The sequence below is a fragment of the Hyperoodon ampullatus genome (assembly GCF_949752795.1).
Source record: "Hyperoodon ampullatus genome assembly, chromosome: 5".
NCBI classification, from domain to species: domain Eukaryota; kingdom Metazoa; phylum Chordata; class Mammalia; order Artiodactyla; family Ziphiidae; genus Hyperoodon; species Hyperoodon ampullatus.
The window spans coordinates 50,868,477-50,884,229 of NC_136918.1; the positions used below are offsets into that span (position 1 = coordinate 50,868,477).

The 15,753-nt window shown below is 38.9% G+C and overlaps 1 protein-coding gene across 1 annotated transcript in view; it reads right to left on the minus strand.

Annotated features, from left to right (window-relative positions):
- The window catches only part of MFN1 (mitofusin 1), a gene marked incomplete at both ends in the record, with an annotated part of 31,205 nt that extends 17,451 nt beyond the window's left edge, over positions 1-13,754 (minus strand). Inside the window, 8 exons of the mRNA XM_079705328.1 lie at positions 12-79; positions 191-344; positions 3,621-3,728; positions 5,110-5,218; positions 6,542-6,666; positions 9,488-9,650; positions 10,883-11,018; positions 13,643-13,754. Of these exons, the coding sequence (XP_079561454.1) occupies positions 12-79; positions 191-344; positions 3,621-3,728; positions 5,110-5,218; positions 6,542-6,666; positions 9,488-9,650; positions 10,883-11,018; positions 13,643-13,754 (975 nt within the window). The remainder of the gene's footprint in view (positions 1-11; positions 80-190; positions 345-3,620; positions 3,729-5,109; positions 5,219-6,541; positions 6,667-9,487; positions 9,651-10,882; positions 11,019-13,642) is intronic.
- Between the last annotated feature and the right edge of the window lie 1,999 nt (positions 13,755-15,753).

Sequence of the window (15,753 nt, forward strand, 5' to 3'; positions counted from 1 at the left end):
AAAATTCCTACCTCAAAGATTTGTTCAAAATTCTGAAACTCCTGCAATCTTGCCTGAAATCCTTCTCCAAGTGCCCCACCTGTAATATAGGTGAAGATTTTAAAACCTAGTATATAGCAAGATAAGATTTCTAGCATGCTATTTTTATAATCTATTTGTATTTCAAAAGGATGAAATAATGAATACATACCACCTTCTGGCATCCCCTGGGCTTTGTGCTTTCTAGCACTAAGAACTTCCTTTGCAGAAACAAAAAAGATACGACTCCGTGCTTCTAAAGGATCCACAACTTTGAGCTCCTCCACCAAGAAATGTAGGCATCTTTCCATGTGCTGTCTGCGTACCTAGAGAAAAACAGGGTATTAAAAGAATTCGAATAATTAAACAAATATAACAGTTACTGGCCTATACTAAACTTCACTTATAGTGATATTATTATTATATGATATAGTAACAGTTGCCTTATACGTAACAAATCCAAAAATTCTAATAAATGAAGTTTGATACTTGCTGACAGGAAATCTTCCTCTTAACTTAACGATTCTTCCTTGAACATTTAAAATTCTGATGGACCATCAAATACTACACAACCATTAAGAAACATACTGTAGACAAACATTAGTGTTTAATGGCATGGGGAAAGGTTCCTAATTCTGTATTAAGGATATATGATGTGTACATATATTTATGTAAATTAATAGGTGGCATGCAGGCAATACCCACAAAACTAGGTGGCATTTTAATTTCTTCCTTAAGCTTTTATTTTCCAAATTTTCTACAGTGAAGCTATTAATACCTTTAAAATCAGAAATTAAGTGCTACAATAAATTTGCTATAATGAAGTTATTTTTATTTTGAAATCAGAACACAGATGGTATATTTTTCTTCTAAAAAACACTGGGGGGACTTCCCTGGTGGTCCACTGGGTAAGACTTCACACTCCCTATGCACGGGGCCCGGGTTCAATCCCTGATTGGGGAACTAGATCCCACATGCATGCCGCAACTAAAGTTAGCAGGCCACAACTAAGAAGCCTGCATGTTGCAACTAAAAGCTCCCACATGCTGGAACGAAGATCCCACACGCTGCAAATAAGACCCAGCGCAGCCTAAATAAATAAATAAAAATAAATATTAAAAAAAAAAAACTACCTGGAATTAAAATTGGGGAGAATGCATTAGCTAGGGATTGGAGCTCTAACATTAGGTTTAACAATAGCACTTGAGGGCTTCCCTGGTGGCGCAGTGGTTGAGAGTCTGCCTGCTGATGCAGGGGACACGGGTTCGTGCCCCGGTCCGGGAGGATCCCCCATGCCACGGAGCGGCTGGGCCGTGAGCCATGGCTGCTGAGCCTGCGCGTCCGGAGCCTGTGCTCCGCAACGGGAGAGGCCACAACAGTGAGAAGCCCACGTACCGCAAAAAAAAAAAAAAAAAAAAAAAAAAAAAAAAAACAATAGCACTTGGGTATCTAAATTAGGAAGAAGGATTAGAAGTTAGTTAGGGTTTAGTACCAGCCTTTAGCATTATGGCTATGATAAGAGATCTCCATGTTAAGACTTAATAAAATTAAGCTAAATAGGAATGGAGAAGAACAATTTGTGGGTGATATTTCCTAATTCTCTGATGGTTAAATGAGACCCCAATTTGAAAGAGTATGATTATAAAGCAAGAGTTAATAACAACAGGATATAAATCGTCATATTAAGCAAAATTTCAATTTGGGGGGTGAGGGGAAGAATGAAAGCAAATAATCTAACATGTGAATAGTGATGGGATAGTGTAAATTTTATTTTTTAATGTATTTTCTAAGTTTTTTAAAATAATAAACACATACTACTATTAAAATCAGAAAAAGTAGTATCAAGCAAATTAAATATTATTTGTAGACCAAATATCAGATTCTCTACCCTTTTTAAAATGAAGTTTCTAAAACCACCAGCATGACTAAAATGAAAAACAAAAACAAAAAATACTAAGTGTTGGCAAGGATATAAATCACGTGGAACTCTCAGTCTGGTGGTAGGAATATAAACTGGTATGAGCACTTCAGAAAACACTTGGGCTGTATTTATTAAAACAGCATATTCTTGGGAATTCCCTGATAGTTCAGTGGTTAGGACTCTTTTGTTTTCACTGTCAAGGGGGCGAGTTCAAGCCCTGGTCAGGGAACTAAGATCCTGGTAAGCCACGTGGTGAGGCCAAAAGACAAACAATAAACCCCCAGCATATTCTTAATCTGTAATCCAGCAATTCTACTCCTAGATTATACCCATGGATTACTGATTCCTGTGTTATTGACATTTTGAGTCAGATAAATCTTTGGTTTGGGGGCAGGAGCTGTTCTGTGTTATAGGATGCTTAACAGCATCACTAGCCTCTACCAACTAGATGCCAGTAGCACACACCCTCAATTGTGGCAACCAAAATATTCCCTGGGGGCCAAAATCGCGCAGCCACTTACATTGAGAACCATTGATATATACTCAGCAGAAATATACACCAATGTGCACCAAAAAGACATATACAAGAATATGCACAGGGACCTCTCTGGTGGCCCAGTGGTTAAGAATCTGTCTTGCAACACAGGGGATGCTGGTTCAATCCCTGGTCAGGGAACTAGGAACTCACATGCCACAGGGCAACTAAGCCCACGTGCCACAACTACAGACCTTGCATGCCACAACTAGAGAGAAGCCCATGCACCACAACAAGACCCAACACAGCCAAAAAATAAATAAATAAAAAAGAATATGCACAGCAGCATTATTCATGATAGCTAAAAACAGGAAATTTATCCAAATGCCCATAACTATCAGAATGAACAGATCAATTGTTATTCATAGGATGAAATACCACATAGCAATGCACTTCAGCTATGCACAACAGTATGCATACATACCACAAATGTAATGTTGAGCAAAAAACCTGACATAGAAGTAGATACTACGTGATCCCATTACATAAAGTTGAACAACCAGAAAAATTAATCTAGGGTATCAGAAAACATGGTAAGTGGTTATTCGTGGGTTGGAGGATAGAGGCTGGAAATGGGGGATACTGGGGTGCTGGAATGTTCTGCTTCTTGATCCGGATCCTTCTTGATCTGGATCCTTACACAGGTGTCAAATTTGTAAATTCACTGAGCTGGACACTTATGATTTGTACACTTTTCTGTCATGTTATACTTAAATAGAGAATTAAAAAAAACAGGGGACTTCCCTGGTGGTGCAGTGGTTAAGACTTCGCCCTCCCAATGCAGGGGGCCTGGGTTCGATCCCTGGTCAGGAAACTAGATCGGCGAGCTGCAACTAAGGAGCCTGCCTGCCTGCGACAAAGACCCAGCACAACCAAATAAATAAATAAATATTAAAAAAAACAACAACAAAGAAACAGAAGGATATTTCAAGACCTAAAATGACTAGATAGTACTTTTATAACATAACTTTCCTTCAAAGTAGCTTAATACTCTGTCTCTATCACATATCCACTTCAGGTTTTCTGTAACTATATTCTTCTCAAGAGAATAGCTGCTTATGATGTTCTATTCTATGAGGTGTATTGTTTCTTCAGATAGCAATGTACATGACTGTATTTCAAAACTTAAAGAAAAAAATAACTTACATCTTCCATATATTCTGGCTCTGATGCAGAGGCATCCCAACGATTATTCAGAATAAAAATATTAGGCTTGGAAAGTCGCTCATTTACCTTGTGAAAAAACTGTTTTTCCTGAAAAACATGAAATATCCAACAGTATGTTTACTTTTTAAAGCTCCTTTATTTTTACCTTTATACTTGAAACTTTATTTGAATCTCAAAGTTTGAACCATTTAAGAACAGTGATGAACACCCACTGATAAAGGATCCCAAAGCACTCTGAGTATTAAACTTTCAAAGACGACAAAACGAAGATATAAGAAAGCAAAAGTTAAGATTTTCCTACTCCTCCCATCAGTCTTTTTTTGAAATTCAATTTAACCAATATTTATCTGTTTCTACTATATGCATGACATAAAAGATACTGCTAGATATGACAGTCCATATTTTCAAAAAGCTACCTCAAATCTTTTTGAAGATTTAGACTAAGTAAATAATAATGTAAGACACATGTACAACACATCATAATAAACAATAAAGGTATATGCCATAAATAGTATAAATATCCAATTGAAATTAGGAAATGCCCCATAAAGAAGGAAGTGGTGATAAAGAAGGGCTTGAAAAGTACTGACAACAGGGCTTTTTGAAGGATGAAAAATTGGGAGGGGGAAGAACTGTGCACAAAGAATAACATAAACAAAGGTACCAAAGTCAGGATGTGTATCAAAGTTTGTTTATCCAACGTCTAAATAATGTAGTTACTCTAAAACAGATTTTAAACATTTCCCTATTTTTTATACCATCAGGTTGTAAACAACTGTCAGTGTTGTCACAGCAACACGGTTTATGTGATACAGATTGGGCCATATAAACACTAATAACACAGTGACAAAACAGGTCTTGCTGGTAACACCTAGGTTTTAATGGTGTTTGGCCATTTATATGCTTCTGATGAATAACATTTTTTTAAGATTATACAATAGTTTTGGATATTAGATATTGAAACTCTGGAAAGTTTATTTGAAATAAGTCTGGCTCTAGACATTCTGGATAAATAATCTTCTATGTTTGACAGCAGCTTACACTGTACACAGGTAAGCTGAAACCTACAGTGCACACAGATAAAGCCGGAAAAGGCTGACAAAACTCAAAGTATGAAAAGCCTTGCCTGCCAGATAGGGAGGTGAGGTGGGAGTGTTATACTTTATTCAAAAGACTTAAGCCAACAGCCTAACAATTCTGATGCCTATTCCTTCAGAAACTTGTAAATAACCACAGTGAATGTCAACAACACACATGTATCACACCGTGAACTCCAATATTCACTAGAAGCTAGAGCCATCAAACCAGAATCAGCCCTTCCAATCCCACAGAAACACAAACCCCTTCGTTCACCTCTGATATTAGAGATTCTTTCTAATCCATGACTTGGACTTCCTTCACTTTTCAGAATTAAAACAGACATCATTTCATTTCCTATCATTCAAACAAAATAATCATTAGACCCTACCGTATTCATTAGAGTTGATTCAGAGTTTGCAACCAAAACGAAGACATCAGCATCTAAGCAAAATTTATCAATCCAGCTATCCAGCTCTGTAGTGACATCTGTACCTGGACTAATGGGAATAAAATAAGAATTGTATTATATATTCTTTAAAAAGAAAATTTAGATTACAGAGAGATAATTTTTTTAAACTTTTAAGAATTAGTTGACGTCTAAAGGATAGGATTTCTACTAGTTATCAGTCTGAAGCCTAGGAGATTTAAATTACTTTCTCAGCTATAAGACAGCAGTTGTGGAAAGCTGAGAATCTGTGCTTTATATACTTCTATTCTGCTGACAACCCCCAGAGCCTGTCCAATCAACAACTTAACAAATGCTAAAAAAAGTTTATTTACTAAAGAGAGAAAATTTCGTGATTTTTGACAAAGCAAGTAACATGCTCACTATTTTAATCTTTTAAATCTTTATGCTTTGGAAGACTGAAAATAAGCAATGGAAAAAAAGAAAATAAAACCTAGGCTAATATACAATCTATACTATAAAAAGTATAGTCCAACTGTCTATACATTGACTTGACATGTCCTGTGACAAATTGGCAAGTTAACAGGTTGGGGTCATGGATACAATCTGGCCATGAAATAAAGAAAAATTAATTAGTTAATATTATATTTAAACCAAATATTTAAATTTCCCAAGCACCTTCTCTCATCTGAGCTATTTCTGTTGATTACTTGAAACTCGCTTTCAATCAAAAGGGAAGACCCTCAACCAAAAAAATAAAGATTTCCATAGAACACTGAAATTTTAACTGAAGAAAACAAAAGAGCACACCACAATTTAAAAAAATCATTTAACTACTTTTTTTGGTTAAGGACTATGCTAAAGAGATATGCATTACCATTTTATTAAGCACCAGTGTAGTAGAATGATTTTTGAAAAAACATATTAAATACAGGTTAATCAGAAGAGCCCGAATAAATTACAAAAGCATTCGATTAATTCTTGAACAATGAAAAGCTGTATGAACTGTCCAGTGGTGATTTTGGTAAACTAAGTCTCAAGAATAATTACTGATTAAAAATAATACCTATTTAGAGTTATCTATCTAGGTATCTAGAATGAGACAATCTCTAAGGCCCAACCAATTATCCAAACTACAAAGTCAGTCTAGAGAAAAAAGTGACAATTCTTGAAATTTCCTGTAATAGAATTAAACTGATAAATTGGCACTTTTATGAAACCATTAAAAAACAAAAAAATAATAACTTATCTGTTCCATTACAATCTAGCAAATGAGAACAAAGTAGCAATTGAACATTTTTTTTAAGCAACTGAACATTTAAAATTTTTACATACTACATGCTAAAAGCAAGCAGCATTTCTAAAAAAAAAAAAACAAATACGTATGTAGAAAACAATTCATATATAATTTTACCTATCCACCAAAACCAGGTCATCTCTCAAGAGGGCACATTTTGCCTTTGGCCAAAACACATGTACAAGACAGCCAGCTTTCAAGTCTTTGTCCATATGAAGGGCATGGGCCAGCTGATTAACTGTCTAAAGTGGGAAGGAAAGAAAAAATAAAACTCTACTTGTAACAAAATTCAATAAAAATTTAAAATATTATGATTTGGTACATTTATTTTTGCAAAACATGTAGAAAAAAGCAGAACTTTAAATCTTTTGAAATAAAACCATCTGAGCAATCCTGAGAAACCTGAGGTTTAAAATTACCAAGTAAGGGGCCTCCCTGGTGGCGCAGTGGTTGGGAGTCCGCCTGCTGATGCAGGGGATGCGGGTTCGTGCCCCGGTCTGGGAGGATCCCATGTGCCGCGGAGCGGCTGGGCCCGTGAGCCATGGCCGCTGAGCCTGTGCTCCGCAGCGGGAGAGGCCACAGCGGTGAGGGGCCCACGTACCGCAAAAAAAAAAAAAAAAAAAAAAAAAAAATTACCAAGTAAGAAAAAAAATAAGGCCTTGAAACAGTTTACTCATACCATTCTATAACGATAATCTGGGCTGGAAACATTCTAAATGTCCAAAAAATGGAACTCTGGCAATGAATCCCATGCAACCCCTGAAATTGATATTGTATATATGAAAAGAAATTCACAATATATTAAGAGAAAAAAAGCAAATCAGAAAATAGCATATATGGGACTTCCCTGGTGGTGCAGTGGTTAAGAATCCACCTGCCAATGCAGGGCACATGGGTTCAATCCCTGGTCCGGGAAGATCCCACATGCTGCGGAGCAACTAAGCCCGTGCACCACAACTATTGAGTCTGCGCTCTAGAGCCCATGAGCCACAACTACTGAGCCTGCATGCCACAACTATTGGCCCGCCTGTGCACCTAGAGCCCGTGCTCCACAACAAGAGAAGCCATCGCAATGAGAAGCCCGCACACTGCAACGAAGAGTAGCCCCTGCTCGTTGCAACTAAAGAAAGGCCACGTGTAGCAATGAAGACCCAGTGCAGCCAAATAAATAATAAATAAATAAAATTATTAAAAAAGAAAGAAAATAGCATATATGATATAAAACAATTTTGTTTTAAAAATACAGAGAAACACCAATTTAACTCTATACCAAAGAATTTTGGAAGTGTAAGAGTTTTGGAGTTTCTTCTCTTTTTGTCTAATTGTATTTTCTGACTCTTCTAAATTGAGTTTATTGCTTAGTAATAACGGGGGGAAAATAAAGGAACATCACTAGGCAGTTATTTATTCACACAAGCCTGCTTTAAATCAATGACTATGTCTTCTCTTTCCATTTAAATTTCCTAAAATATTTCTATTTCTCAAGATGACTTCTGACATACATTAGTTCATTACCTTTCATGTATGTGTTAAACATACAATTAAGTACAAAGGGCTTAAGACAAAATTAATAATCAAGGAAAGGGCATCAGTACACATACCTCGATGGTTCTTTTGTGACTTGTATGAAATTTTAAAGGGAAACATCTATTTTCAAATGGGCACAATAGTCCTGATCAGGCTTGAAGTGAATCTCCACAGTGACAATGTTAGGTAGGGGTTTTTCTGCTTGCTTTCATAAACTTTTTGATAGAATCATAAACTTGTATTAAAATCCTGATACCTGGGCTTCCCTGGTGGCGCAGTGGTTAGGAATCCACCTGTCAATGCAGGGGACGCGGGTTCAAGCCCTTGTCCGGGAGGATCCCACATGACGCAGAGCAGCTGGGCCCGTGCGCCACAACTACTGAAGCCCACATGCCTAGAACCTGTGCTCCACAACAAGAGAAGCTACCGCAATGAGAAACCAGCGCGCTGCAACGAAGAGTAACACCCGCTTGCCGCAAGTAGAGGAAGCCCGTGCATAGCAACGAAGACCCAATGCAGTCAAAAATAAATAAATAAATTTAATTTAAAAAAAAATCCTAATACCTTACCTATAAAATTAAAATAATAAAAGCACCCACCTGACAGAGTTGTGGTGAGGTTTGAGTTATTACAAGTATTTAGAATACTGTCTGCTACTTATCTTGATTACAAAATAAGTGATTCCTTCATTTGTATGGCTTAAAAATATTTTCATAACTATCATCTTATTTATTGTTTGTAAGTAATCTGAAGGGTATTAGACAGATTGAGTTACTTTCTCTGATCAAACAGCAAACTCACAGAAGGAGGACTAGACCTATGAATTCACCTACAGTTTAGCCAAAACTAAAATAGCATGGATCTTCACACACTGAACTTTTGCATTTGTGGGAGAAATCTTACAACTTAAGAGAAAGTGAGTATAGCGAGAAGCAGTGTCTTTTACCAATTGCTTTCATTCCAGAGTAAACATCTTGCATCCTAATTGCTTTTTATTTTTGTTTGGCTGAAAAAAATCTAGTGCCACTGAATTCCTTAAGAAATTTATGAAAGGTAGGGAACTACCACTGGCCTTTATCTGGTAAAGCTATAACTTTTACTAATGAATATGCTTACCAAATATTCCAAAGGCAAAAACAATTTCTAAAGGCACAGATGTGTCAAAAACAGATTCCAGAGCCCAATTTTTTAAACAAAGTTTTCTTTAGAAAGACAAGATTTGAGATTAAACAGCAACAACACACTTCAATAATGTTCTTTTCACCAGGAACACTATTTTAAAAATTTTATAAACTTTTAATTCTAATTTACTTTCATTTAGGTGAGGACAGGTTTTATTCTTCCAGTAACTTAATTCTGAAGCAAAAGAATTTTAGAAAATTCAAAATATTAGTGATGGTTTTAAAAGCTATGAATAGAAATACTAATGGTTCTTCCATCTCTAGCAATGCAGATATCTTGTAAAAAATTTTTTAAAAGAACAAGTTAAGGACATTATTTCAGGTACATTATGTTGCTAAAGATCAAATACTATACCTTCACATTCTTTTTTTCATCTGACCCTTCTGTCATGAGATAGGCTTTATCTCCATCCGTTCCTTCAACACTCAGGAAGCAATTGGTTGTATGGCCAATTCCACTAGGGAGGACTTTATCCCACAACATGGCATTGATAACAGAGCTCTTCCCACTGCTTGTCCTGAAGAATGAATACACAAAATCATGACAAAACATAACAGTAAAAACTTTGTTCTTTCACTGGGTCAAAGGCCAACTTTTTTAGAATGCAAATTTTGTAAAAAAAAATTTCACCAGATTACAATCTGAAATCACAGCCCACTCTTCCCATCACAAGATGTGGTCTAACATCCCATCTTAAATCTGGGCTGGACCTTTTTCACATGCAAAGCTCATTCCTATTTCTTCTTCTCAAGCAGGACAACTGAGTCATCACTTCTCCAGGAGGTCTCTTCCCTCCCACTCCTATACCACCCTAACCTGGGGTAGGGCCTCTTTCATGGACCTACTTCATACTAGACTCTGTTTAAGGCCTTGAGAATATGGTCAAGTGGAAGAAGCAGATAACAACATAAAACAAAAAACAAACAAATACAGAGCTTTGAGAAAAGTTTTCAAGGACATAAACAGGGTGCTTTAGCAGAGAATAACTGAGAAGGAATAACTTAGAGTGGTCCGGAAAGGTTTCTGCTGTAGTAACATTTAGGATGAGATTTGAAGAGTGAGAAGGAGTCAGACATACAACAAGGCAAAGAGAATTCTAGGCATAGGAAATTCCAAGTGCTAAAGCCCAAAGATGGGAAATAGCTTAGAAGGCCTACGAGGTTAGTGAGTAAATAAATCCTTCTACTGGTGAACAGCACATGATATCTGAACAACCAAGTGGGGGCCTCGTCATTTCTCTTTGCATCTCTAGTACCTAACAGAGTGACTGGTACATAGGTAGTTAACAAATGGTCCTTAAATTAATGTATGAGCTGTGGCAGGAATCATTCTACCACTCCAGAAGTTTCATTAAGGAACGGCACTTCTTATTCTCCCTCTGGGAATCATGGAGCTGAAAATCCTTTTGGAAGGCACACCTGATAATCAATAGAAACTTAAAAAGAGTAAGTCACAAATTATACTTATCTGTTTTTCTATTCTTATAGCTGGCTAAGAAGCCAATTCTTAGAGATGAGCATCCTTAAAAAATAAAAATATGATTGACCTTCATAAAGCTTTATTTTATACCAGGAGCTAAAATGAACAAGTTCTTTTACATGCTAATAGCTTTTAACATTTAATACAGGCAGAAACTGTTGTGAAGAAAAGGGCGAAGAATATCACTTGCTGCAACATCAGCAACAAAGCTGCAGATAAGAAAAGCTAGTATCTGGAAACTACCCTTGAGAAGAAATAATGAAGGATTACCTGCCAAAAAATGCCACTTTCATGTGTCTCCGAGACAGCACCTCACCAATGATGGAAAGCTTATTTTTATACCTCTGTATTTCTATCAGATCATCCTCAGTAGCTACTCGGTCAAGTTCTGGATTCTTGTATGTTGCTGTAAAATTGAAATGGTATTAGAGAAAGTAATATAGGTGATATTAAGTTAATTATAAAACAGAATACTTAAGATATGCATATATTTGGGGTTTGTTCTATATTAACATGATATTTGAAAATAAAAATAACATGGTATCTGAATATTTGGTAAAAGGTGAGTGCCTCGTTGCAATGGGTCATAAGAATACTGCCCAAAAGAATTTCAAAATTATTAAAAATTACAGGGGTCCAGTCAAAAGGGTACTTATTATTCATCTAGGTCTCAAAGATACAAAATACCCACCTAAGACAAAAAAGCATTTCTGAACAGCAAAACTAGAACCTAATATCCACCTATTATTATTATTCCATCCTGACAGGAGCTTCAAATCTTGAACTGAGAAGAGGGATTCACATGCTAAGAGTGAGGTGTGAATGGGTAGTCCCCCCAAAATAAAGATATGGTTCAAGGAGGTCTTCAAGCTAGGTAATACCTTGCTGTCTTACTACTTCTTGTCTGCTTCCCACAGGGGTGGAGCAAGACAGCTCCTTGAACATGAATGAAAAGAGAATTGCAGACTGTAACCCACTCCTGTCAGGTTTGGGAGTAACTGCCTACCCCAGTCCCAATCTCTCTTCCTCCAGAGATGGGGGTAGCTGGGAAAGCAACGATTTGAAAAGTAGGAAAGTATCTCAGTTTTGTTTATAGTTCAGGAATATATATTTTTACATTTTTATCATCTCATTTTGAAGGTGAAAACATGAAGATTCATTTGGCTATCTGAATGGTCCTAATTAGAGACAAATACTGACACAACTTACTGAGTGACATCTAATTAAACTTAAGCTTCACATCTCACCATACTTTTCAAGTACATTGATAAAATATGTGCAATTTGGTGAATAAAGGCAAGACTGGCTTAAATACCATTACATTCATCTTTGTTTTTCATTTCATTCTTGCCTTCTATGTGCTTCCTGATTTACTTGCTTTGCCTCTTTTTTGCAACATTTTTTTCTGAGGTTTTAGAACCAGTAATGTAAGCAGATAGGTTACGGGGTCCCCAGAGAAAGAGAACCAGAAATGGCTTTCTTGACTTAAGAGAATCCATTCTGGCCTAAGCCATTTTGTGATCTAAGCCTGGCCACAATACTCGCCCTTGAACAGGTCTCAGTAATCGATGATCTTAAGGGAACAAAGGAATGCAGCAAAAGAGAAAAGGCAGTCAAACAATAGTGAGTGATAAAGCAGAGTCCCAGTTCCTCCTCAAGAAACATACATATATATGTGTGTGTGTGTGCACGTGTGTGTATATCTATCTATCTATCTATCTATCTATCTTTGAGTTCTGCAGGAACTAAAGTCCCCACCCAGGTGGAGAACCGAATGATGATGTTGTTGACCCTCCTGACTTCAGTCAACTAAGAACCTGGACTCTGTTGATCTTTGCTCCAATTCTATGCTGAATTCTCCTCTGCTCAAGCCCCTTCATGAATACACATGTACCCTTAGCTTAAAACTTCCCCAATTTTGCTGTTTGGAGACACACTGCTTTGGGAAAGATCCCGTGTTCTCCTTACCTGCTGCAAGTAATAAATCCTTCCTTTTCCCGATCTGTGGTTTGGTTGTGTCTACTGGCTCCATACCCACCAATAACAGTTAACAATGAATTCAGATTCTAAAGCTGAATTCACTAGCTCCTAGAGTTTATAGCTCCTAGCATCTATTACATGCTCAATACACAGAAGATGTTACATTTAACTTCATTTTCACTTCCCATCAACTTTTTTAGAATAAAATATTATTCAAAAGTCACCATGCCAGCTCAAATTCTTTCCACATTGAAAACTAAGATTCTGAACCAGTATTTTTTTCCTCATTCAACAGCAAAACTTGTGTCAGATCTGGTAATACGGACAAAATAATAAGGCAGGATCCCTACTCTCAAGAAACTCAAAATCTGGTGAAAGAGAATTAGGAGGGACAAGGAAAAAAGTTTGATTCTACCAACCTACCAGATGTTTTCCCACTATCACAGGAGTTTACAGAATCCCTCCCTTTTCACTGTACTCTTGAAGGTCAACAATTATCTCTAAAGTAGTATTTCCCAGTATGACATTCTCACCACCTTTGTTTGAACAGTTACACTGTTTAAGAAAACTCCTTTTTCCCTTTTCCCACTGCATCCCAGCCTCATTTGAGAAGATAAGATAGGTCTCAGATCTTGGCTTAACTGCTGAGTTGATGGGGGTGATAAGTATAAATGGCTAAATGTGGGCTGCCTGACTTTCAGTCTGGGCATTTACTAGCTGCGTGATCTTTGGTAAGCTGCTTACCTTTTCTGTGCCTTAGTTCCTTCATTTTTAAAATGTGTGATTAATATCTGCCTCAGTGTTGATGTGAGGATTAAATGAGTTATTAATAAAATAAACTGCTTAGAATAGGACCTCACATATGCACTTCTTAGTTGCTATTAACATAATTCAATCTTCCTCCTTTGGAGGGCAGAAATGGGTTTTATTTTTTATGGTATCTCTCATAGAGCACAATCCCCTGTATGTGTTCAGTAACCAAGATTGAAAGAATAAAGCACCTTTATATATTTTCAAAAGTAATTATTTAAAAAACTTAGAGGAGCTAACCTTCAACAAAATGTGATCCTTCAGTAACAAACTCCAGTAACTGGTCAAAGATTGCTGTAATTGTCTTCTTAGCCAGCACAAAGTGCTTCAGTGGAGAAGCAGTTTCTGCCATTATGCTGAAAATAAAAAGTTAGAAAAGTACAAATTAAAATGGATGATAAAGACATGCGAGTTAACAACACTTCCAGCAACATTAACTCCCCAACGAAACAAACTTCCAAACTTTTAGATATATTTCTGGGGGGAAGAAGTGTTTTATTTATATATTCACTTTTTGGCTGCGTCAGGTGCGGCGCGGGGGGGTCCAGAGTGCGTGGGCTCTATAGTTGGGGCACACGGGCTCTCTAGTTGTGGAGCGCGGGCTTAGTTACCCCATGGCATGTGGGATCTTAGTTCCCCAGCCAGGGATAGATTGAACCTGCGTCACCCCGCATTGCAGGACGGATTCCTAACCACTGGACCACAAGGGAAGTCCCTGGGGGAGAAGTGTTTTAGTCAGACAATTAAAGACTACTTTTGGGTGATATTCCACTGAATTCTATTGGCCAAAATCTTGATTGCAATTTCTACTTTAGTTCCCTTTGCTGATGATGAAACTGGCCAAATTACGATTGCATGTGACTCTTTTTTTTTTTTTTTTTTTTTTTTGCGGTACGCGGGCCTCTCACTGCTGTGGCCTCTCCCGTTGCGGAGCACAGGCTCCGGACGCACAGGCTCGGCGGCCATGGCTCATGGGCCCAGCTGCTCCGCGGCATGTGGGATCTTCCCGGACCGGGGCACGAACCCGTGTCCCCTGCATCGGCAGGCGAACTCTCAACCACTGCGCCACCAGGGAAGACCTGCATGTGACTCTTAACTACATCAGGGAACACGGCAGCGAGTGACATGAAGCCAAGTTCACGAACAGTAACTAAGTTATTAAGTGTTTCAACCTGGACCTCTAGGTGGGTGGAGGTGGATATGCAGAATGAGGAAATAAAATTCCAAGATCATAATACAATACTAACGTTTAGAAAGAAGTAGTTCTCATCGCAACAAATAAGGAGGCAAGTCTTAAAGCGAGTATTAACGTTTCCAGCCAAAGTACCAAGAACTTCAAGGTGTGTAAGTTAAGAAAAATAAGTTTTGGTGGCAGTTTCTCCTGAAAAGACACCAAACAAAAACGATCACACACCAGTCTAATCCTGGTATGCATGTGTGTCAAATGGAGCAGAGGGACCATAAAGAAGGCTGAGCCTTCCAAAGCGTCAGGAAATGACAGACCAAAGGGGACAAGCGGGAAAGCACGGTGGGGGTAACAACTCGGTTCAGCTGGTGGTGAACGCCGACCTTGGAGAAAGGCCTTCCCAGTCCTCCACGCCAGGCGCTGGCGCCCCGCCCGCAGGGCTCGGGGCCAGACCCCACCCCCGGCCCGCTTGCGCCGGCCCCGGCTACCGGTACCCCGGGCTCGCGGGCTCCGCGGGCCTAACCCGGCCGCCAGCCCTACTAGCAACCGCAGCAGCTCCCTTCTTTTCCGCAGGACCGCGGCGGCGCCTCGTCACAGAGCGCCCCACGCACGACTCCCCGCCCCCTGCCCCCGGCAGGACGGAGGTCACCCGAGCAAAGTGAACCGGCCCGCGGCCGAGGCTGCGGTCACTCACCCTGTCCTGGCTCCGACTTGTCACCCAGCAACCGCACCTCAGCCACAGCCCTCAAGCCGCCTCATTCTCCCACGAGAGGCTGGGAGACTGGGAGGCGGCGGGAGGAGAAGCAAGAAGGCGGTCACTTCCGGTCTCTTGCCCTTCCCGATTTGGTTTGCCTCCGTAAGCGGAAGTGATCTACTCCGAGCGCCATTTTTCTTAAGGGCAGAAGGCAAGGAATTGTTGTGAGCAGGCAGTGCAACCAGAAGAATGCTTTTCCTTTCACCCCCAACTTCTGCATCGCCTCCCTCTCCCTTCAAAGTTTCCAAAGCTCTGCCCAGCCTAGGCGTAGCTAGCTGTCAGTGGCTCGTTTAGTGAGGGAGAGCTAAAAGGAGGAGGGGTGAGATGAGATGAGGTGGAGTTAGGGTGTCAGAAAAGGATTCCTGCTTACTCGGCCAGCAGCAATAAAGGAAAACCTTTTGGCCACTACCC